General features: G+C 38.2%; 1 protein-coding gene across 1 annotated transcript in view; it reads right to left on the bottom strand.

Moving 5' to 3' along the window:
* Positions 1–4974: 4974 nt before the first annotated feature.
* Positions 4975–25927, bottom strand: part of LOC139953599 (DNA damage-regulated autophagy modulator protein 1-like) — a 91933-nt gene continuing 70980 nt past the window's right edge. Inside the window, exons 6-8 of the mRNA XM_071953069.1 lie at positions 23624–23801; positions 11732–11781; positions 4975–6655 (exon numbers count right to left, since the gene is read on the bottom strand). Of these exons, the coding sequence (XP_071809170.1) occupies positions 6332–6655; positions 11732–11781; positions 23624–23801 (552 nt within the window). The 3' untranslated portion in view covers positions 4975–6331. The remainder of the gene's footprint in view (positions 6656–11731; positions 11782–23623; positions 23802–25927) is intronic.

The raw sequence follows: 25927 nt of genomic DNA on the forward strand, positions 1-25927 counted from the left end.
TACATTTCTGAAATATATGTACAAATTTTCAACTCAATTGTCTAGTTCTTGTTTATTGTATAAGTTATTTAAAGGGGGACATTCCTCATTATCAGGGCCCAATTTCATGGCTCTGCTTATCGTAAGCACAGAATCAGCGCTTACGGAAGCAGGCAATTCTGTGCTTATGGCAAGCGTATTTCGGGTTAGCGGCAAATTTTGGCTTCTGCGCATGCTAGGCATTCTATACGCTTACAAGGCTAGCGCAGAAATTCAGCGGTTGCACGTAAGTGGGGAATCGTGCTCGTAAGCGCAGAATTCGGCGGTAAGCAGAGCCATGAAATTGGGCCCTGGTCTGTGGCAAGGAACTATGAACTCTCATTCAGTTAACATAACTGCACACACACACAATGCGTACAGAAACTAGGGGACATAGTTCATAATTTGTACAGCTACATGTACAGCGCCCAATTTCATAAAGTCTGTAAGCACAACTTGCTAAGCACAGAAAAATTATGCTTAGCAGAAACTGCTGGCGAGCCAAAAGTCCATAAATATTACATTGTTTTGACTGTTGCTCCACCCATTTTTTGCTTAGCAAAGAAATTTGTTAAGGAGTTTTGTGTGCTTAACAGCTTTGTACCAGGTCTTGGTCCCATTCAATGCTCTGATCACTGGAAAGTTCTGCGCCTGCGATCACTATTCTTTGCTTACACGGCAAGCGTTGAATTTCTGCGCTAGCAAAGAATGCCTAACATGGGGTACACACACGCTGACGCATAAAGTCCCTGCTATAACCTGTGAATTACACTTGATGTAAGCGCCAAAGCTTTGCTTATGGTAAGCAGAGCCATGAAATTGGGCCCTCTGATCATATTGAGAAGAGAGGGCTAAAAGGGGAAGTTTGGTTGCATACTTGGCCAAATCTTGTGGCCTTTTTAGGTGGGGGTAGGATGAGGAAGGGTATAGAATAAAATTTACATAAATTAAAAATAGGCTATACATATAGTAAAAATTGTTGCTTCATGCAACTGTTTCAAAATACACCTTGGTATTCTGAAAGTACATCTTTAAATGTGGCCCAATTCCCACGGTGACATTATTCTGTTTTTAAAACTTGGTGCCTTTTCAAAACCACAACTTCGGCTTCAGATTCGACTCAGGCTAGCTTGGCCCCGCGGTTGTTTTGAAAACTGCGCGTGTTTTGCGTACGCGCTAAGGGCTTTAGACGAGAGGACATAGCCTGAAGCCCAATAAAAAAAGGGCAACAATTTTAAAAAGGGCCGAAATTCATGGCACAGCAATTATAGCGCCCTCTCGAGTTGAAAAATTTCATACTTTTTTTCTGAAGTCAAAATATCTTCTCACACTCACACTTTCTTTGTTTCCTTCACAACTTTTTACCTTATACACATTATACTCTTTCTAAGAAAATTAAAAACATAACAGTGCCCTCTACAGTTTCAAGGAGAGGCAAATTTCTCCAAATGAGGTCAACTAATAAAAAATCACACTCACAAGTCACAACTCAGCACAGCACTGTTAACACACAAACAAAGTTTTTGCTGCCATGCAAAGCATGACCAACCTAGAAAATTATGGTCATGCAGCGGGCACTGCGAGAAACTAAAAATTAAGTTGACCTTTTCCCATGGAAAATTGCTTCTCCCGGGACTGTAGAGCGCACTGTTTTGTAAATAGTGTCCATATATACTTAAATCCATCTCAATATAATAAAGAATAGGCCGTGCAAGCCTTGCATATTAATATTCAAACATTTTTTTAGACCTGCACTCACTCACTCACTCGGTCGCCCACAGGCCATTTCCAAAGACCTTGGGCCAATTTCATAGAGCTGCTAAGCACCAAAATTTGCTTAGCATGAAATTGTTGCCTTGATAAAAACAGAATTACCAACCAAAATTTCCATGTGATTTTCAGATTAACTGATTAACAGTAACAAGCAATATGCAACAAATGGAAATTTGGTTGGTAATTCTGTTCTATGACCTTGTAAGCACTCAAGAAGTAACTATAAGAACAAAACAGCTTTGCTTTCTAAGCATGGCCAGACCAAGGTTACCAGCCAAAATACCATGATATATGTATCATTTGTGACATGGTATCTCCTAAAATATACAAATTTGTATAACGTTTCCTGATTAAGTACAAACAGAAACTTGACACAAAACAACTTTGCTTACCAGCCAAATTACATTGTCACAAGTGCCATTTCTGCTGGTATCCTGCTTATTTTTCTCTGAGCAGGAAAAGTTAAGGGATTGGTCCAAATACTCAAAATCTAAGTGCAAAACTTGTACAGTCTAAAGTAAAATTAATACACAAGTGTTGTTGGTGAAAATCGTTTACGGGTAACTTTGGTTTAAAGGCATGATGCAAGATTGGTTACAGCAAAGTTAGAATGTTACACTGTACTTAATGCATGAAGGAAGATTACGATTTAAATAAAATGTACTCTTCCAAAAACCAAATGATGTACCATCCCTTTCGAACCAATAAACCAAAGAGAATAATTACAGAATTCAAAACACATCTACAATTACATTGTATCAACACAAATCATCTCCCACTGCAAGTCTACACTTTCTTAAGTTATTATAAATAAGTTTCATTTGAGAAAATAGATTCATTAAATACAAATATAGAGATACTATTGTTTTGTATACAAGTATTTACAAAGATGCAGAACTCTCTTGATTAAAAAGCACAAAGCTTCTGTATTGTATAATACCCTGATTATAGCTTTAAATAGCACTTTTATTAATATTAGTATTTTTTATTAACATTAATGACACCAAAAATGTATTATGTCTCAATTACAAAGCCAGTAAAGCAGAGTCGTAATCTAGAAAGTGCATTTAACCAAAGCACCCAACTGATCCCCCAAAATACCCAAATTAAAGGCACGCTGATGAACAGAGGGATCCCCCAAAAAGCACCACTTGACCCCAAAGGCACCCAATTGATCCCGCCACAAACATACACGAACAATCCCAAAGCACCTAATTTAAAGCACACATTGATCAGGGGATCACCCAATAAGTGACCCACTTGAACCCTGAACCACCATATTGATCCCATAAGCTACACAATTGATCACCAAAAGCACCTCATTGAAGGCACAGAATTGATCAGGGGGTCCCGCCAAAAGCACCCACTTGACACCCAAAGCCATGCACCCAATTAATCCTACAAGGTACAGAATAATCACTAAAAGCACAATTGAAGCTACACAGTTGATCGAGGGATCCCAAAAAGCACCCATTTGACCCCCAAAAGCACCTATCTTATCCCAAAAGGCACACAAACAATCCCAAAAGTCCCTAGGCACGTAACTGATCCCCCAAAACACCCAACCGACCCCAAAGGCACCTAATTTATCCCATAAAGAACTTAGATGATCCCCCAGATAATTGAAGGCACAATAAATCCCCCCAAAAACATCCAACCGACCCCCAAAAGACACCCAATAATCCCATAAGGAACTCAGATCATCCCCAAAAGCACCTAATTTAAGGCACACAATTGATCACCAAAAATACTTGACCCCCAAAGGTACCCAATTTATCCCATTAGGTACTTTGATTATCCACCTAAAGCACCCAATTGATCCCAAAATCCCCCAAACTGAGCTACTAAGCTTGTAAGAAGCCAAGAGCCCAACTGAAGTGTCAGGCTAAGGGTTCTAATCCCACTTTGACCTCTGGTCAGCCTTTTCATTCCTTGATTCTGGGTAGAAGCCACAAAGCCTAACTTAAGTTTCAGAATCAGGGTTCGGATCCCACTTTGACCACTGGTCAGCCTTTGCAATCCCTGATGCTGGGTAGAAGGCACAAAGCCTAACTGAAGTGTCAGAATCGGGGTTCGAATCCCGACCTGACCTTAGTCAAATGGGCTTTTTAACCATGACGATTATCTTGGGCGATAAAAGTCTTACAGTACTGATGCACACAAGTTTAAACAAAGATGAAGAATGATCACAGTATAGACCAAGATTAGCAGATAAATAACCTTCCCTCCCCATTGTTTCAACTTCATAAGTGCTGATCGAGGAATTTTACCGGGAAGGGGGTCAGGGAGATTCACGATAATTAAGGGTACGATGCAAGTGTGCCATAGGAACTTTGTTTTCTAATAAACCATGAGGCAAAAAGCTGACTGGGTAAGTTTTAAATAATTTTGGGTTGAACATGACAAATTTAATAGAGCAGGAGTTGATTCTGACTGGCACCCCTGAAGAAAGATATTGAGAAAATAGAAAGTCCGCCAACATTATGGCTTGACAGCTCAGTTGGTAGAGCGCTAGCACATTATTCTGGGTCCAATTTCATAGAGCTGCTAAGCACAAAAATTTGCTTAGCATGAAATGTTTGCCTTGATAAAAACAGGATTTCCAAACCAAATTTCTACGTGATTTTCAAGATAACCATACAACAGCTGAATACAAGTAACTAGGAAATGCAACAAAATGGAAATTCGGTTGATAATCCTGTTTTTACCAATGACGAAATTTCATGCTAAGCAAATTTTCGTGCTTAGCAGCTCTATGAAATTGGGCCCTGGAGGTCAGAGATTCAAGTCCCACTCTAGTCAATTTGACTAGTCTGTTAGTCTGTTTGACTATTGTTTTTTTTAATTTTATTTTTAAGTAGTATTTTCTGCTTAAAGACACTCGACACTAATGGTAATTGTCAAAGACCAGTCTTCTCACTTGGTGTATCTCAACATAATGCATAAAATAACAAACCTGTGAAAATTTGAGCTCAATCGGTCGTCAAAGTTGCAAGATAATAATGAGAGAAAAAACACCCTTGTAACATGAAGTTGTGTGCTTTCAGATGCTTGATTTTGAGACCTCAAATTCTAAATCGGAGGTCTCGAAATCAAATTCGTAGAAAATTACTTCTTTCTCGAAAACTATGTCACTTCAGAGAGAGCCGTTTCTCACAATATTTTTATACTATCAACCTCTCCCCATTACTTGTTACCAATTAAGGTTTTATGCTAATAATTATTTTGAGTAATTACCAATAGTGTCCACTGCCTTTGCGCAGCTCTATGAAATTGGGCCCAATTTTTAAAACATATCAATTTGTAACAAATTGTCTCAAAACACAGAATTTGGCTATGGTACAGTTTGTCAATTTGTGAGATAGTAACAATGCGAGCAAAGGTCAGTAGCCATAACAGGGACTTTAATGCTATGGCGCACGTTTAAAATTTACAAAAGGATACAGGTTTTTTTCCTAAGTTGTCAAGAGCATAGCGGATCCTGGCCCTCTTGATCCAGGACCCAAGTTTATATAGCTGCTTTATGCAGACAATTATGCTTACAAATACATGCTTAGCAAATTGGCTGGGTATCAGTCAAATTGCATGTGAAATGGTCCTTTGACAGGTAACTTTATTCTGGTAGGCATAATTTGGTTGAGCTTAGCTACTTTTTGTACTTAAGCAGCTCTATGAATCTGGGCCCTTTGGATGACTTCACAAAGAGTTAAGACTTAAAGTCTTATCTTGAGTTAGGATGAAGTTTTTTTGCATTGCTGTTTCGAATTTTCAAAGCACAATGAAAGGAAGCATTGAAAATGTGTCTCTTTCAGAAAAGAAACGGTTTGTTAAAATGAGTCAACGATTTGATCGGTATTCCCCGATGATAGTCGTTAAGAAATTTAAGATACTTCCTACAGATCTGACACGTGTCAATGTGTCAGAGAACGATGTGGCTCCTTATCATTCAGCAACTCTCACCGTCTACAAAGTTTGTTCCTGGAACTTCTTTACCTTTCAACAAAGTTTGTTCCTGAAACTATTTCTAAAACCTTTTCCTGTACCATAGCAGAGTTTTCCAGGTCTAATGTGCTCAACCACATAGAGCTGTACAAAAAGTAGCATTTACAAGGTTGTGGGTTCGAATCCTACCAAACTAATCGCTGATTTCACAAAGTCTAGAATAGTTATTGTCGTCTAGTTACTGAAGCACAATTTCTTGATATGTGCAATTTATATTCATAGGCGTTAAAACCAACGTTGGTATGAGAGAGATTGGCTGTCTACAGGTACAATTCGAGGCAGAGGTCGCCACAAGCTGCGCTGGATAGACAATGTCACAAAGTGGATTGGTAGAACTGTAGGAGAGCTGAGAAGAGCAGTGGCTGAAAGTGAACAGGCGATGGCAGCGACTGAGGCAGCCATGGGTGCAAGTCTTTGCCGAACGATGATGATGCACAGAGATTTTCCCATGTGTTATAAATGGTTTTAAAAATACCTGTTTATATTTGATACTTTAGGGCGGAAGATCAGGCCACTAGCTGCAAGATGATTTTAACCACTACACAGGACACGCCTTGCCCTCCGCCGAGCATGTTTCGCTCACCGACAACGTGTGAACCCTGCCGTCCTGATGCAAACACGGGAACCTCAGCTCGTTGTTATCCTCGTCCCCGAGCATCTGCTTGACGACGTCACTCCCGGTCGTCACTTGGCTCTCGTCTGCCGGCAGCGCCATGAACTCCCAGGATTCCCCGGTCCAGTGTCGGAGGATAGTGGCCATCTGGATGTGCCGGAACTCGTAGACGAAGGTCAGAGTGTAAAGGTTAAAGTTGATGACGAGCAGCCATTCAAAGAGGGCGCTGATCTGACGGAATTGCAGTTGCTGATAAGAGGAAGAGAGAAAAGAAGTTTTTAATGATAAAAGAAATTTGTTTCATATAAAAAAAATTAAAAATTATGAGATATCGCCTTGTTTTTTTGCCATTTGTTTTCAATCCGAGGCCTTCCCAACCTTGGCTCAATTTCATAAAGCCTGTAAGCAAAGAAACTGGTTACCAGCCAAAATTCCTTAAACTTTACATTGTTGCAACTGGAGCCCTACTAATTTGTTGCTTATCAAATATATTTGTGAAGCAATTATTTGCTGCTCAACAGCTTCATGAAATTGATCTTTGTAACCCAGATGCAAGAATAACAAATCTTTAAGTAGATGTAGCTACCTTATCTATTTTCATTGAGTTCACAGCATTCTGCCTTTCTGATGCACAAATCTAAGAGAATCAAAAATGTGTCTCTTTTTAAACAAAATGGACAGCTTCAACTGAACATGCCACAAACAAATTTACTTTACTACTACTAGTGTTTCAGCTACAGTTTGGTGAAATTCAGCAAACACTTATTAAATTTCTTCAATGCCATTTGGAGACATTCCCCTATTCAATAACTAGGTATTTTAAAAGCTACTATTTCATTCAAATGCGGTTTTCTTGCACTATACAATATTGACTTTACAAGCTACTAATTTATTCAAATACATTTTGTTCACTAATGCTTTTCGATTTAGTCATTGCATTCAATTTGTGGATATTCCAAGACCAGAATCTCACAATTGTTTGAATGGATCTCAATTACTGCATTAAAAGAGACACATCTTCTCATTTTCAATCGAACTAGGTTTTTTTAAAGCTACTACTTCTTTCAATGTTGTTTGAATTTTTTGTGCAAAAATGATTTTGTGACCATCTCATTTCAAAAGGTGGTCGCATTTTTGAGATATCGCAGAATACTTTGAGCTACTATATCCCTGAAAAGGAAAATACATTCTGAGAAGTGTTACGGACAGTAACGCTTCTCAGGTTCAACTTTTGAGGCGTAAAACATAAAAATTTGCACATTTCTTCAAAGTTAAAATATGTTTAAAGGCAGTGGACACTATTGGTAATTGTCAAAGACTAGCCTTCACAGTTGGTGAATCTCAACATATGCATAAAATAACAAACCTGTGAAAATTTGAGCTCAATCGGTCAAGGAACTTGCGAGATAATAATGAAAGAAAAAAACACCCTTGTCACATGAAGTTGTGTGCATTTAGATGGTTGATTTCGAGACCTCAAGTTCTAAATCTGAGGTCTCGAAATCAAATATCATGGAAAATTACTTCTTTCTCAAAAACTATGGCACTTCAGATGGAGCCGTTTCTCACAATGTTTTATACCATCAACCTCTCCCCATTACTCATCACCAAGAAAGGTTTTGTGCTAATAATTATTTTGAGTAATTACCAATAGTGTCCACTGCCTTTAAATGCTTTTAACAATCCAGGTTTTAAGAGTAATTACCAATAAAAAATCTACAAGAAAATGACATGAGTTGAGAAAGTATTTTCACTACAAGTTTAAATTTCAATCCATCACCCATGCTGTTTGCCCTATCCGTAACGGCCCCTACAGTGTACCCCTCCAATAAAACACACAAAACTGTTTTTCAGCAATGATGGACATCCCATTAAAAAAGAAGGATATGATTGCTTGGCAAAACCAAACTGAACGAATCCACTGGTCCCCTAGAGTATGGGAGTCAGGGAACCATACTTCCCCAACTGCCGGGATGTCCTCCAGACATTTCAAACAGGACCCCGAGGGCAGCTTAGCTGGATTCTACGAGATCATGTTTAAAATTGTAAGAGGACGACAGGGGGGGGGGGGTCGTTGTCACTACCCCAAATGAGATATACTACCCAGTTTCACACTTATTACTGATTTTGTTTCTAGGGCCTACTTACTTTTTTTTTTTTTTTTTTTTTTAAATGTATAATGTATTTTTTTATTGCTACTTCATAGCTTTTGTAATAAACCTCTCACTGTATTTACAGCGACCCTGCTATCAAATGCTATACAAACGTCGCGTAATATAAGTCCAGGGAGGAACACCCGGTAGATTCACACTAAAAGTCAAGGTAACTTTCCGCGTGGCAGCAGAAGAAAAATTCTAATGGGAATACGGCTTTTAGCACAGTATCTTATAATAATAATAACAAATTCTTTTATAGTGCATTTCACACTAAACCGTATCAATGCGCTTTACATTAGTGCCCTGGTCATTGGGCCAATAAACATCCCTTTAATGTTTCTCAGCTCCCTTGGGAGTATACAGCCCTGAGCTGCCTACAAGGCGCTTGTGGCTTTTTCATACACAATATCAACCTCTACCCTCGCAGGTACCCATTTATACCCCTGGGTGAAGAGAAGCAACTATAGTAAAGTATCTTGCTCAAGGACACAAGTGTCACGACCGGGATTCGAACCCACACTCCGGTGACTGCACCAGAACTTGAACTTGATGCTCTAAAACAGCTACCTGAGCAGAATGTTTTCAACGGAAATGGTATTTTTACTTGTTTATAATGCACCTGTTCACCATTTTAATGTAATTTTGATATTTGTACACTTCTGAATTTTTCGTAATTATCGACTAAAAAATCAGGCCCCAACCTAAAGGTTTTGAAGAACTAAAAACACTTCTGCCGTTGAGAGCGCGCGTCAAAGGACAATGCCACTGACGTCATCGCTGGGAGCTTGCTTTGTTATGCCCCCACGCTGCAACAAAGCAGCTTTACAAATTGGAGCTCCCAGAGATGACGTTTTGAGAGTGATTACGCAACAGGGCTTTTCGCAAATCTCTCAGAAAAGCGCTGGATAAGGGCATTTAAAATGATGTTTTTTTACACAATTTCCCTATTCTTTGAAAACATTTTAAGTGAATTTCAGCAAAGTTTATGACTTGAAATTTTCGTTCCAGCAGGTCTTTAACCACTCGGCCATGACACTCTATCTTGCAAATAGTTGCCAGTAAAAGGGGAAAAGGGGAGGGGGGAAGTCCAACTTCAGTGTTTTCCTCAATCCAGTATAGAGAGAATTATACCTGGAAGTGGAGTGTTTGGAATGAGCTGCTCCACTTGGTACCATATTTATTCTGTTGTTAACAGACTTGTTTTTAACATTAGTGTGGAAATAAAATTCATGTCCAACAAATTGGGACTTGATTTTTCGGAGGAGTATGGAAATAAAATAAATGTGTTACAAATTGAAAATAATCAGGCAATTACTTTAGGGAAGGGGGGGGGGGGGGGTAGTGTACATTACAGTACCTTTTCCCCCTTATTTTTTAGTTGTGCCACTGGCCAATTGTTAATAGCTTATTAAGGGGCCTTTCAAAATTATGAACCGCCCACCCCAGTTTTTGAGTTTCTCAATATCTTTTGCAGTGCTATATATTTTCTATGACAAACCAAGTTTGATTTTCAACTAGTTTTTTTACTCATACACCCTAATTTAAAAAAAAAAAAAAAAGATTGTTGCAAATGACCACTTCAGCAGAAAAGAGTGTTCAAAATACTATTTGCTAAAACAGAATTATCTAACCCAAACTGCTAAACCAGTAACATAAATCAGCTAAGTGCAATACAATGGTAAATTTAAATGGTAACCAGTTTCTGCTAATCTGTCTGCGCTAAGCAATTTATTATGCTAAACAGATACGACATCGGGACCCAGACCTTAAGGCAATACCAGCTTCCAGTGTTTTTGACTGGAGCATTTGTATGGAAGTAGTCTGATACCCAGACAAGACTAAAAGGAAGGACATTTCTGTTAATAAGTCCAATGCCAGAATACAAAATTAGCGGATTGACTAAATACGTTAACCCAAATACACTTAGTCAGAAAGCCTCCTGAAAACAGGGGTACCTTCTAAAGCTATTTTAAGAGAGAATAAATTAGCTTTTAGCTTTGGAAAGTCATTAAAGGGAAGTAGGCCTAAACATTTGTTAATCACTCTTACAATGAATGGCAATAAAGCGTTTGGTTTCGAAGCCGATTTTGATAGTATAAAGCATTTTGAGAAATGTTTCCCTTCGAATTACTGCAACTATGCTAGTCTTGGTTCCAAGACCACTGGTGTTGCGCGGTCACACACAACCAACGTTCCGATCTATGCACGGCAAAAACTGTACACGCTTGTAATGACCGAACGCTAGCGGGCGCTGTGTTTCTCTGATTTTCGGATCTCTCTCACCATGATCTCTCTTGGTGAGATCATAATCAGACAAACAGAGCACCCGCTAGCGTTCGGTCATTACAAAGCGTGTACAGTTTTTGCCGTGCATAGATCGGAACGTTGGTTGTGTGTGACCGCGCAACACCAATGGTCTTGGAACCAAGACTACAACTATGCCAAAAGATATCACTTTTTGTCCCCCCACCCCCCCTCCAAAAAAAAAAAAATTTTTTTTTAAATGGAGAGTAATGCTTCTCAGATTGTGTATTCCAATTGCGGATTAATCTTTCAGCATGATACCTAGCAGTAATGTGGTTTTGTAACCATCTTCCCATCACCATACGAACCTTAAATTCACTGCCTATTTTCAAGAAAGCACTTTAAACAAAAATATTTTTCCCGAGTTTCTTTTTATTGCTTTATTGTTGTATTATTTGCATTGCTATTGTTTGTCTAAATTGCTGTGGTCTAAATGAAATGACGCTGTATAGAAGCCCATTGTATTGTATTGTATTGTATTGTTAAAAAAGACTTCAGTTTTTATGCCCCGAAATTTGAATCCGAGATAGAATGTGTATTCCTGTTTGGGATTATTCTTTCAGCGATATCTCCAAAAATAACTGGATAAACTTTTGAAATGAAATTTTCAAATTTTAGCTTCATTATCTTCAAATATTGTAGAAGATTATAACAATCGAATTGTCAAAAAAAAAAAGGTATACTTTGCCTTTAACCATACAAAATTAAAGATGTCTCAAAAATGCAACCAGCTTTTGAAATAAAATGTTCACATGTTACCTTATATACATCTGCATTTATACATTTATAACAATCAAACGATTCAAAAAACCAAAGGATACTTCACCTTTAACCAAATCAAAACTAAAGACATTAAGCAACTTACCGGATTACATTCGTTGGCGTGCCATCGTAGAATGGTCCCAAATAGAATGACTGGCAGAAAAAAAATTGCATGTTAAGGAAATTGCAACATATATCGGCCATGAGGCCCGTTGGAGAGAATGAGTAAGTGTGTATCGGGGTTAGCAGGAAGACGATTCTGCTGGTTCTTAAATTCATTTGCGGTACCTGTGTTTCTATATTACAGGGATCGAATTAACTGGCCTCCCTCGACAACCATGCTGGCCCAGTTAAAGGATTTGGGTACTTTTTCAAAATGTCCACTAATTTACATTAAACTTACAGGGTTTGAAGATAGTGATAGTGGAAAGCTTCCCTTCAAATATTACTTACTGAGGTGCTGTAGTTTTTGAGAAATGAGTAAAACAATGTCATGTAAATACGTTTGTAAATGCTTTAAATAATTTTCGGCTCATGAGACGAAAATTATTTTCATGACATTGTTTTACTCATTTCCCAAAAACTACAGCACCTCAGCACTTATATTTTCAGGGAAGCTTTCTACTATCATTATCTTCAAACTGTGTGAGTTTAGTGTAAATCTGTGGACATTGGTTTTTTTGTCCTACAAAAAGTATATACACCCTTTAAAGGGAAGGTATAACATTTGGTAATTGTCAAAGACCAGTCTTCTCACCTGGTGAAACCCAACATTTTATAAGCATAAAATAACAAGCCTGTGAAAATTTGAGCTAAATTGGTTATCGAAGTTGCGAGAAAATGATGAGAGAAAAAACACCCCTGTTGGACGAATTTGTGTGCTTTCAGATAGGAATGAAAGGCTAGAAGTCTTTTATTATTTTAGTGAAACAATTACCTCTTTCTCAAAATTTATGCTACTTCTGAGGGAACCGTTTCTCACAATGTTTTATACTATCAACAGCTCTCCAATGCTCGTTACCAAGTCAGTTTTTAAGTTAATATTTGTTTTGAGTAATTACCAAATGTGTACCTTCCCTTTAAGTCATGGAGTTAAACGGTGTGCAAAAAATATTGTTCAAATTACAGGCCTGGGGGTGGATTTCACAAAGAGTCATCTTATCACGAGTTAGGACAAGTTACTTGCCCTAACTTAGAACTAGCCTTGCGTTTTTCACATCTCCTAGGATTAGTCCTAAGTTAGGACTAGTCCTAACTCTTTGTGATATCGTCCCCTGGAATTTTATCTTTGAAAGATTTAGAAATTGAGGTCTCGAAATCAAGCATTTTTAAGCACACAACTTCGTGTGACAAGGGTGTTTTTTCTTTCATTATTATCTTGTAATTTCGACGACCAATTGAGCTCAAATTTTCACAGGTTTGTTATTTTATGCATATGTTGAAATATACCAACTGTGAAGGCTAGTCTTTGACAATTACCAACAGTGTCCACTGCCTTTAATCTACTAAAAGACTTGATTATAAAGTGAGAAGACTGGTCTTTGACAATTACCAATAGTGTCCACTGTCTTTAATAACCAAAAAATAAAATATTTATAGAGTTAATAAAGCACCTTTGCAATATCCTAAAGGCCTTCGCAGATAGAAATAAAGAACACAAAGTTAGTAAAACATATCAGCCAAACTTCAAGTTACAAGAAACAATAACCAAAAACATAAGTTACATAAAAGTATCTAAAAAAAATTAATATGAATGATAATTAACCATTTTTATATAGCCAATAACACAAAACATGTTCCTATGCACTCTTGAGAAAAACACAACAGAATACAAAAAAACTTATAGATCCAATGCAAGCATTACAAAATATCATTTAAGGTCATGATCTTTACTCTGACCATACACTTTTGAAATGGCTGCAGAATAAAAAATATACGATTCTGGGGAAAACGGTTTGGATGTATGGATAGCTTATGGTCTCAACTTTTATATGACACCAAAACCTGCGAAAATATTGTATGCCTGGATGAGCACTGGTCACTTATGTGAGGGTATGAAATTTAGGCTGCGCAGGAATTAGCCTTTTGTGAGCTTACAAAATTGATGGTGAAATGATGATCAATTGCACTCAGTTTGTGTTGGCTGAATGAACTATATTATGGTTTATTAAACCATTTGTTTTATGCATGAGTAAACAGGAATTGCATTTTTTCTTGTAGTATTTTAACTTTCTCAGTGGTGTGTTCATAGGAGTCAGGATTGGGTGATGGTAGGCCCCCTACATGTTGCAATTTCCATGTTACAAACTTTTTTTGTTCACATCTGTCACTTTGAATAAAAACATTCACCCCACGTTTCAGTTATTGTAAGAGGAGTTGAACATTTCATTTGTTTTTCTAAATAACCAGACGGGAATTAAGTAAATTGATTATTCAAAAACGGGTTGTTGTAAAAAGGAATGTCAAAGATGTTGGCTATTTATTCTTCAGGTTACCCATTGACCTGAAATAGCCGACGTCTTGTAAGCTACAAATGACTACCTCTCACAAAGGGAAGGCTAATTCCTGCGCACGCTAATTTTCATACCCTTCACAAAAGTGAGCAGTGCTCACCCAATCAAAAAATATTTTCGCAGTTATTGGTGCCATATCAAAGTTCAGTCCATAAGCTATCCGTACACCTAAACCTTTCCCTACAGAATCATTTACTTTTTATTCGGCAGTCATTTGAAAAGGTGTATAGTTTTTTTTTAGACACACGGTAGAAGTAGGTTAGATATTGCAGCCAATTTCCAGCATTTTGGCACAAGTCATTTGCAGACCAGGGCCCAATTTCATGGCTCTGCTTACCGTAAGCACAGAATCGGCGCTAACAGAAGCAGGGAATTCTGTGCTTACGGCAAGCGTATTTCACAGATTAGCAGCGAATTTTGGCTTCTGCGCGTGCGTACTCCGGGTTACTAGGCATTCTACGCTAACAAGGCTAGCACAGAAATTCGGCGCTTGCACGTAAGCGGGGAAACGTGATCGTAAGCCCAGAAAACGGCGGTAAGCAGTGTCATGAAATTGGGCCCCGGTCTCTAACTGGTTAAGCTCTACAATTTCCTCTTAAACCAAAATATTATTCTCAATCGTCTTGACAGATCATAATAACCATTAAAGGGTCAAGTGACATGCATGGGTGTTTTTTCTTTCAATATTATCTCGCAACTTCAAAGACCAATTGAGTTCAAATTTTCACAGGTTTAATATTTTATGCATATGTTGAGATACACCAAGTGAGAAGATTGGTAATTACCAATAGTGTCCAGTGTCTTTAAAGGAACACGTTGCCTTTGATCGGACGAGTTGGTCTATAAAAAGCATTTGTAACCATTTTTTATAAAATGCATATGGTTGGAAAGATGTTTTAAAAGTAGAGTACAATGATCCACACACATTTGCCTCAAGATTGCGTGGTTTTCCTTTTACTGTGCGAACTAACACGGTCGGCCATTTATGGGAGTCAAAAATTGACTCCCATAAATGGCCGACCGTGTTAGTCGACAAGGTAAAAGAAAAACACGCAATTTAGAGGCAAATGTGTGTGGATCATTGTATTCTACTTTTCAAACATCTTTCTACCCATATGCATTTTATAACAAACGGTTACAAACGCTTTTCAAAGATCAACTCGACCGATCCAAGGCAACGTGTTCCTTTAAGCTCTACAATTTCCTCTAAAACCAAAATATTTTTCTCAATCATTTTGAAAGCATAATTTGTTTCAAATCAATTTATAGTTGAGCACTTCATATGTGTCAAGTCTTCATCATGGAATAGTCTGGTGACATTCCCTGACATGAGCTATGACTGATGACATCACCATGATGCAATATGGATCAATCCATCACAACCTTGGGGAAGTACACGTGGCACCAAACCACAATCTCGCTTCAATCCTCTTGGTGCCACAGTGACAGTAGCATGTAAGCCATAAACACAAGTCTCAAACAAACGCGTTATGCTACACCTTTTTGACGACTCTGTTGTTAATAAGCTATATGCAAGTTAGATTTGAAGAAAGTCTGGTACAATGACTTGCTTGATGACAAGGTAGCGCTTTAATTTGAATTCATCATGACTACTAAGTCACATGGTTCAGGGTAACGGCTTTTGCGTAGTTACAAAAGAGACGGTAAACACCAAAACACAATTTTGAATGAAATGGCACAATGATACCAGGGTTTGCTCATAATATGGGTGTTGCTATAGGCCTACAAAAGCTTTGCCCAAACCATGTTTCTATGAAATTTGACCCAAAAGAGGTCCACACAATTGGACTTGAAACACTATGTGGACTTACACACATCCACAAAGTTATCCTTAAAGGGACACGTTGCCTTAGTACGGGCGTGTTGGTCTATGAAAAGCGTTTAAAATCGTTTGTTATAAAATGCATTTGGTTAGAAAGATGTTTTAAAAGTAGAATATAATGATCCACACAAATATGCCTCGAAATTGCATGGTTTTCCTTATTCGTCGTGAATTAACACGACACGCCATTTTGTGGAGTCAACTTGTATGACTCCATAGAATGGCCTACCGTGTTAGTTCGCAAAGTAAAAGGAAAACCATACTTTTCACAAATCTTTCTAACATATCAATTTTATAACAAATGGTTTTAAACGCTTTTCATAAACCAACGCGCCCGATCCAAGGCAACGTGTCCCTTTAAGAACAATCCTATTCTTCAGCACTGTCTTGAAACATTCCTTTCTCTTCGCTAGAAACTGAATCTGCCCAAACCTCAAGGCCTCCCAAGACACTTAAAAATGTGGAGGCCCCCTTTTTTGCGAGACCTAATAAGATACATTACCTTGAGGCAGACTGAACCTGCCCAAACATCAAGGCCTCCAACGACCCCCAAACCCTCCCCAACATGATTCACCACAGCTCCTCATCACAGCTCCTCTCTCTCTCTAGACCCCCCTCCCCCTCCCCCCATCCAAGGCCCCCTTCCTAACCACAGACTTAAGTCCCAGATTCATGTGCAAACCCAAATCCCTTCATAAAATATTAACACGTTGCACGCTGCGTTCGTCAACACATCTGCGCTACATTAACATGCGTGCCATCCTTGGGTTCTCAGTTCAACTTGAAATCCTTCAAAGGATGTCTGCTCCAAATTTTCACGCCTACGCTGATTTTTTGACCTCTCCGTTTTTTCTTGCAATTCATCCAAAATATATACTTGTTTTTGATTTCTTGCGACAAGTTTTTTCTTTCTTCAAGTAACTCTATACTTGTTTGTATACATTCCAGGATGCAATTTGATCAAGATTTGATTATTGCCGTTTTCCTGGTAAATTCAACTTCACGGGGGAAACTTGAGCTTTAAAATTTCCTTGGCAAACATAGCAACAGAAAGTTTGTTAAAGTCATCAATGATACATAACCATTTTTTCTAACTCTAAAAAAACTTGTTTAGCCTTTGAGACAGACTCTGCTGAGGTCAAAAGATCCTGTTACGGCCTTTTAGAAAAAAAATTATGGGGTCAAAAGACTTTGCTAGTGCCTTTGAAATTTTGTGGGGTCTTAATAATCTGCTATCGCCTTCGAAAAAAACTCGGCTGTGAGACTTTGCTAGGGCCTTTGAGAAAGTCTTTCCTGGGGTCATAAAACTCTGCTAGGGCCCTTGAGAAAGACTCTGCTGGGGTCAAAAGACTCTGCTATGGCCTTTGAGAAAGACTCTGCTGGGGTCAAAAGACTCTGCTAGTGCCTTTGAGAAAGACTCTGCTAGGGTCAAAAGACTCTGCTAGTGCCTTTGAGAAAGACTCTGCTGGGGTCAAAAGACTCTGCTAGTGCATTTGAGAAAGACTCTGCTGGGGTCAAAAGACTCTGCTATGGCCTTTGAGATAGACTCTGCTGGGGTCAAAAGACTCTGCTAGTGCCTTTGAGAAAGACTTTGCTGGAGTCAAAAGACTCTGCTATGGCCTTTCAGAAAGACTTTTTTTGCTGGGTCAAAAACTCTGCTAGGGCCCTTAAGAAAGACTTGCTATGGTTCAAAGACTCTGCTAGGGCCTTTGAGAAAGACTTTGCTGGAGTCGAGAACACTGCCACGACCTTTTTTGAGAGACTCAGCTGGGGTCAATAGACTCTGCTAGGGCCTTGGATGTTTTTGATCCTAACCAATACTGTATTATACCTTCAACTTTTGGAAACTTTTCAATAAAATGTTTGAGTGCTTCAGAAGGGTTTAGAAACATACATAAACACAACTGTCGTTGAGTGGTAGGGGCTCGGCATGTGCTGCATATTGATTGGGTGACGAAGCAACATCAATGAGGCATGGCTAGATTACATGTTCGGTAGGCACAGTGGCTGCTGTGCTTTTTGGATATTAAAGTCAAGCCCCAAAAAGGTCGTGTACCCTTAGTGTGAATGCCTTAAAGCCATTGGACCCTTTTGGTACAGAAAAAAAAAAAGTTCACAGATTTACAAATAACTTACAGGGTTTACAGAAGGTAATGGTGAAAGACTTCCCTTGAAATATTATTCCATGAAATGCTTTACTTTTTGATATAACAGTAAAACAATATCAATTCTCGTTAGCGAGAATTACGGATTTATTTTAAACACATGTCATGACACGTCGAAAAGCGCGGATACACGGGTGGGTTTTCCTGTTATTTTCTCCAGACTCCGATGACCGATTGAGCCTAAATTTTCACAGGTTTGTTATTTGATATAGAAGTTGTGATACACGAAGTGTGGGCCTTGGACAATAGTGTTTACCGAAAGGGTCCAATGGCTTTAAAGGCACCGGACACTATTAGTAATTACTCAAAATAAACAAGATAGCAATTAGGGTAATGCGAGGGAATGTTCAGTTTTAGATATGAATGGGAAACCCACATGGGGGAAAACCTACACAATCAGGTAGGGACTGAAAACCCCATCCACATATGCAAGGCTCCAGTCTGAGGGTGGATTCGAACCAGGGGTCCGGCAAAGAGATGAAAGGCAGGGAAAGAAAACCCCTGAGGCAACCGGATCCCCAAGTATTCATGTCAGTGATTATGATGGTAGATAAACAACAGAACTCTTCCCATGAAATGTAACTTACACATCACGCTATTTGTATGCGGCTAATGGCTGCGTGACGCAGACGCGATTGTGCGTCTGCTTATCACGTCTCTATGGCTTTTTTCCAGTCAATATGCTCTGTATGCATGCATGGAAAGAAGTCAACACACAATGTGGATTTACACACGTCCACACTGTGTTTTGAAAAATATTTGTTTAGAAATATGCAATTTCATGATTGTGGTCATAAACATATGGTTGAAATAGGATGCAAACAATTGGGAAAACATTGCCCCTTCACTTTAGGTGAGTATATCACCCTAGAGCTATGGGTTACGTCAGTAGTGGTTGGTGTTTACCCTTAATGACGTTACAATGATGTGTCACTAAAACATTGTGACGACAAAGTAGTGGACAGACAAATCTTTTCACAAAAACAACATCAAGATTTGATGAATGATAGTTTTCGACTAGATTCAAATGTTGTATGACAAAGAAACTGAATGTAGCATTCGTATTACCATTTTTTGCATAAAAAACACCTAGACATCTTTTAAAATATTGTCACTAGTATTATCACTTGGTGTATCCCAACCTATGCATAAAGTTACAAACCTGTGAAAGTTTGCACTCAATTGGTCATTGAGGTTGCAAAAGAACAAATGAAAGGAAAAACACCCTTGTTGCACAAATTTGTTTGCTTTCAGATGCCTAATAAGAGGCTTCAGGCCTGAAGTCTTTTAATATTTGAGTGAGAAATCACCTCTTTCTCAAAAACGATGTTACTTCAGAGGGAGCCGTTTCTCACTATGTTTTATACTATCAAGAACTCTCCATTGCTCAGGACGAGTTACTAGTCCTAGCTTAGAACCAGCTTTACGTTTTTCATATCTCTTAGGACCAGTCCGTAGTTAGGACTAGTCCTAACTTTTTGTGAAATCGACCCCAGTGCCTTTAACAAAACAACTTGTTAGTGTGCTTTTTATACTGTCAACCAACTCTGTAACTTATTACAACTTGCGACAGAACCTTGGGGGAAAATCTTCTATTTTAGCCGTTTTTATCTGCAGGCTCGACTGCGTGTATTCGTTATTTCCCAGTTCCGTCTGAAATATCTCTTGTGTCCATGCCAGCTTGCTTCAAGCTTGTCTGATCTTTCTTACGAGAAAGAAACAACAATAACCACGTGTGGAAACTCAAGCTTTTAAAGGCAGTGGACACTATTCGTAATTACTCAAAATAATTATCAGCATAAAACCTCACTTGATAACGTGTAATGGGGAGAGGTTGATAGTATAAAACATTGTGAGAAACAGCTCCCTCTGAAGTGGCGTAGTTTTTGAGAAAGAAGTTATTTTCCACGAATTTGATTTAGAGATCTCAGATTTAGAATTTGAGGTCTCGAAATCAAGCATTTGAAAGCACACAACTTCGTGTGACATAGGTGTTTTTTTCTTTCATTTATCTCGCAACTCCGACGACCAATCGAGCTCAAATTTTCACAGGTTTGTTATTTTATGTATATGTTGAGATACACCAAGTGAGAAGACTGGTCTTTGACAATTACCAATAGTGTCCAGTTTCTTTAAAGGGTTTTGATACCTTTTGGGCATAACATGAATCTCTATACTCATTATGAATGAAGATAAAAGTTTTAGCTTCATTGGTCATCAAGTTTTTGAGGGAAAAAAAAAGAAAATCACAGAGCATTCTTTTTATGAGAGTCAGGTCTATCCATTGTATGTGCTTAAATCATTTTTGTCTCAAAGTCTCGTAAATCCGTTGTCTGTGCTAAAATAATTTTTTTGAAATTGTTTTAACTAAATTCTCTAAGACTGCAGGACCTCCGCGAGTAATATTTTAAGGGAAGCTTTCTATCATCATTATCTTTAAACCATGTAAGTTTAATGTAAAGATGTAGAGGTTTGTGTTTTGTGTCCTGCGAAAAAGTACCAAAACCTTTAATTCTCGCATGGATGAATGCATGAGCGAAAAAAGCGTAAGACTTTGAAGAGATAATGATTTAATAAGTTTGATTTATTTCAATTGATTCTCTCTAAAATAAAATATTATTTTGCAAGAATAAAATAAATTTCCCCTTTAAAACAAAGAATTAAAAAAAAAAAGAATTGCAGAGTATTACACGTCAGTCTGTATTTCCTCTACATCAATTCCCACACCCAGTTACTGCACGCCACGTAATCCCCCGATCTAATAGTAAGTCTTTAATCTCTGTTGGAGTATATCGATAATAACAATCGATAAGTCTGTCATTTCTCCCCATCATGGTAGCTACAATTATAAAGTTTTCTCCAGTGGACCCAATTTCACTTCCCTCAGACAGCCCCCCACGTCTTCCCTTCTATTTTCTAGGGACCTGTTTTTTTACCCTTTCTTGGCAACGGAAAAAAACCATTTCAGGTTTCATTAAGGGACCATTCAAAATTTTCAAAATTGTTCAATTCCTACAGAATAGTACTTCTTTTGAACCTAAATGCCGAGTTACACTGCAGCGATAACAAAACGATAACGGTCACGACACAAAAAGAACACATTCTATTGGTTTAATTGCTCCCTGCAGAATTCGCGCACGCTCAGATAACCAATAGAATGCGTTATCTTTGTGTCGTGATCGTTATCTTTTACGTTATCACTGCAGTGTGACTCGTTCTTAACCCTCCCCCAACAAATTTTCTGTGCTAATTGATGCACATTATCAACATTTTCAAACATTTGAAGTCAAACATAATCTCCAAACTTTTTTCCTTTCACACTCTTTTGTGTGAGGGCAAAAAGTTGAATTAGACAGCCCCCTCATTTCACAAAGCTAATCCAACTTAAAGCCAATGGACACTTTCGGTTCAGAAAAAATATTAAAAGTTCACAGATTTACAAATAACTTACAGGGTTTACAGAAGGTAATGGTGAAAGACTTCTCTTGAAATATTATTCCATGAAATGCTTTACTTTTTGAGAAAACATTAAAACGATATAAATTCTCGATATCGAGAATTACGGATTTGTTTTAAACACATACACGGCGAAACGCGCGGAAACAAGGGTGGGTTCTCCCGTTATTTTCTCCTGACTCCGATGACCCTAAATGTTCACAGGTTTGTTATTTTATATAGAAGTTGTGATACACAAAGTGTGGGTATTGGACAATACTGTTTACCGAAAGTGTCCAATGGCTTTAAGACTAGTGGTAGGAGTTGTTTGAAGCATAAGGCTAGTCCTTCGTCCTAACTTGAGATAAGACTAGACTCAACTCTTTGTGAAATACAGCCAACGGCTTTAACCCCCCGCCCCCAGTCGTCCAATATTTTAGATTAGTCACACGTATTGAATGACACGCAGTCGGCATCATAACAGCCCAGTTTGTTTAATCGCTGTCTCCATGCAATCTTAAACCCACGCAGAGACTCTTTTTTTCCCAGTCTTCCTGTTTTTGTTTCTCAATCCTCTCTCATTCAGTCCGGTTTTTTTTTTCATTGTAGCTCAATTTAAAGACACTGGACACTATTGGTAATTGTCAAAGACCAGGTTTCTCACTTGGTGTATCTCAACATATGCATAAAATAACAAACCTGTAAAAATTTGAGCTCAATTGGTCGTCGAAGTTGAGAAATAACTATGAAAGAAAAAACACCCTTGTCACACGAAGTTGTGTGCTTTCAGATCATTGATTTCAAGACCTCAAAATCTAATTCTGAGGTCTCAAAATCAAACTTGCGGGAAAATTACTTCTTACTCGAAAACTACGTCACTTCAGAGGGAGCCATTTCTCACAATGTTTTATACTGTCAACCTCTCCCCATTACTCTTTACCAAGTAAGGTTATATGCTAATAATTATTTTGAGTAATTACCGATAGTGTTCACTGCCTTTAAGGCTGTGATGACTATCAAAGATGGCATAGTCTACATCTTTTTAAAGCGTATGTAATACACGATAAAATTTTACAGTCGTCAGCTCAATTTCACAAACAGTAAGATTCATCTTTAAAGGCACTGGACACTATTGGTAATTATTCTAAATAGTTATTAGCATAAAAATTTACTTGGGAATGAGCAATGAAGCGCTGTTGATAGGCTAAAACATTGTGAGAAACAGCTCCCTCTATCGTAACGTAGTTTTTGAGAAAGAGGTAATTTCTCACTCAAATATTAAAAGACTTCAGGCCTAAAGCCTTTTTGGGCATCTGAAAGCACACAAAATTGTGCAACAAGGGTGTTTTTTCTTTCATTATTTCTTGCAAATTCAATGACCAATTGAGTCAAAACTTTCACAGGGATTTATTTGTTATTTGATGCATTATGTTGGGATGCACCAAATGAGAATTCATTTGTCATTTCAGATGTGTCCCCTTACGAGAGTTTTTATGTGTTGCTCTAAAACCATTTTGATGTATTGACCTGCTTTTTAACGAATATCCTTTTTGGATTGTGTTTATTTTTGTGTATATCTCTGCTTGTTTGCCTTTTATAGTTGTTCAGTGATTGTTATTATCTTCTGTGCTTTTTTATATGCCCTCTCTTGCCTTAATGTATTTTGGGGGATTTAGGAGACATACGCCTTTTGGCGATAGTTATTTTTTTAACTTTTATGCTCTCCTGGGCACCCCACTGTTGTTTTACTTTGTTTTCTTAAATATGTTTAATGTATGTACATGTGCTTGTAAATGTGATTGCCCGAATAAATATTATTATTATTATTATTATTAGAATTTGACAATCACCAAATTGTCATGCCTTTATAAAAGGTAACACAAGAATGGTAGAGCTGGCAAAATAGTGACTTGTATTTTGGCTTACCTTTTGCTGTTCACTCAAGCTTATCCTATTTTTACCTTGCGGCCCACCCATACAAGGCGCTCTATTATTATTATTATTATTTTATTATAAATGTAGATATTTTCAAAGGATACCGAGTGACGTATGGATGACTCCGAGACATGCTAGTAGTAGTCTGATGGCACATATCCAGGTAGGGCTCGGGTTGGGCCTAGTACGGAATGACAACCATGTATGGAGCAGACTGTAGGCCACACCAAACGTAAAACAGAAGAACGCTCCCAGGAGATGGATCAAGAGATTCTCATCCTCCTATAAAATAAAATAAAGTTAAAGTTTAGATTCAATCAGTCATCAGAGTCATAAGGTCATAAAAACACATTCATAAATACCTCAGACAGTTTCGCTATTCCTATTGGTGGAGAGCGCATCACGTGGGTGTGTATAAACCTTTGTTTATGACCAGTAAAAAGTTATGAAACATGGGTGTGACACGCGAGCTTGCACCTGTTCTTATAAGACAGTTTCTTCATTCCTATTGGTCGAGAGCAACAGCTGAAACAGTTGTGCCACATCACGCGATACGCGTGACGCGGACAGCAATCCCTTATAAGGAGTTGTTTACCCGAGGGCGGCGGGGGGCTTTAACATTTCATAGCTGGAGGGGTGTTGTGTTGAAAGAAATCATTGAATAATTAAAAAATTTGCATTTATTTTACTTTTTGACCAAAAAGTATTAATTTTTCTGACCGAAAAGGTATTTATGAATGGGAATCAAAGTGTGGTGAATCGGTTTTCAACTAGTGGTTTAAACCCGCCGAGGCCTGGTTCTTGATAATTTACCTCGACTTCGTCTCAGTAAAATTATCAAGACCCAGGCCTCGTTGGGATTAAACCACTAGTTGAAAACCTCTTCACCACACATTGATTCCCTTATTGTTATAAGAACCCCACAACAATCGCAAATCTGGGACTCGAACCAGGGCCACAGTGGATCGAACTGAGTATTTTATGCACCAGCAAAATGAGCAAAGACTAATTTCAAGAAATCTTTTCTGAAATGCCATTGTCAAGTGAAGAACAATTTTCTCACAGGCGTTTATTTGAACAGTACAATTAGAACAGTACAATTGTTTATTAATTAGGTGATTCACTAATGATTCCTTGGGCGTAATTACAGCTGGGCGGTTTACACCCTTCGGAACTTTTGAGTCAACGATTGTTCTCCTTGATTGTTTAGTTCCACTGTTACAGAAGACAAGAAGACGGATGAGAACAGGTAGATTGAGACTGATGGGGCTAGGAAGGAAACCACTGCAACCACAATTCAGTTTAAACTTAACCCTCGGAGCAGCCCCAAGAAAAAGGCAACTTAAAGGTGAGGGCTACACTTAAAGAGTGAGTGTCATGGCCGAGTGGTTAAGAGCATCAAATTCAAGTTCTGATGCTAAGTCACCGGAGTGTGGGTTCGAATCCCGGTCGTGACACTTGTGTCCTTGAGCAAGATACTTTACTATAATTGCTTCTCTTCACCCAGGGGAATAAATGGGTACCTGCGAGGGTAGAGGTTGATATTGTGAATGAAAAAGCCTTTGGAGCGATATAAACTGTTGCCCAGGTTGTGTACTCCCAAGGGAGCTGAGAAACATTAAAAAAGGGGATGTTATTGGCCCTATGACCAGGGCACTAATGTAAAGCGCATTGATACGGTTATTGTGAAATGCGCTATATAAGAATTGTTATTATTATTGATTTATTTATAAAAGCACTGGACACTATTGGTCATTTCTCAAAATAATTGTAAACATAAAAACTTACTTACAAGCAAGGGAGAGCTGTTGATAGTAAACAAAACATTATGAGAAACGGCTCCCTCTGAAGTAATGTAGTTTTTGAGAGAGAGGTAAGTTCTCACTCAACTATTTAAAGACTTCAGGCCTGAAGCCTTTTTAAAAGCCTCTGGAAGCACACAATTGTCTTTGATGACCACCTGAGTCCAAATTTTCACAGGTTTGTTATTATATGCATATGTTGAGATACACTAAGTGAGAAGATTGGTCTTTGACAATTATCAATGGTGTCAAGTGCCTTTAACTGATTTGTACTCTTCAAAATAACAATGATGTTACATCCTTTTATGGTATAATTCTTGAAAACTATTGAGGACTTGAATGAATGTACTCTTTAAAAAAAGATTTATATTTTATGGACTTAAAGACAGTGGACACTATTGGTAATTGTCAAAGACTAGTCCCCACAGTTGGTGTATCTCAACATATGCATAAAATAACAAACCTGTGAAAATTTGAGCTCAATCGATCGTCGAAGTTGCTAGATAATAATGAAAGAAAAAAACACCCCTGTCACACGAAGTTGTGTGCTTTCTGATGCTTGATTTCGAGACCTCAAATTCTAAACTTGAGGTCTCGAAATCAAAT

This window comes from Asterias amurensis, chromosome 22 (genome assembly GCF_032118995.1).
Source record: "Asterias amurensis chromosome 22, ASM3211899v1".
NCBI lineage: Eukaryota > Metazoa > Echinodermata > Asteroidea > Forcipulatida > Asteriidae > Asterias > Asterias amurensis.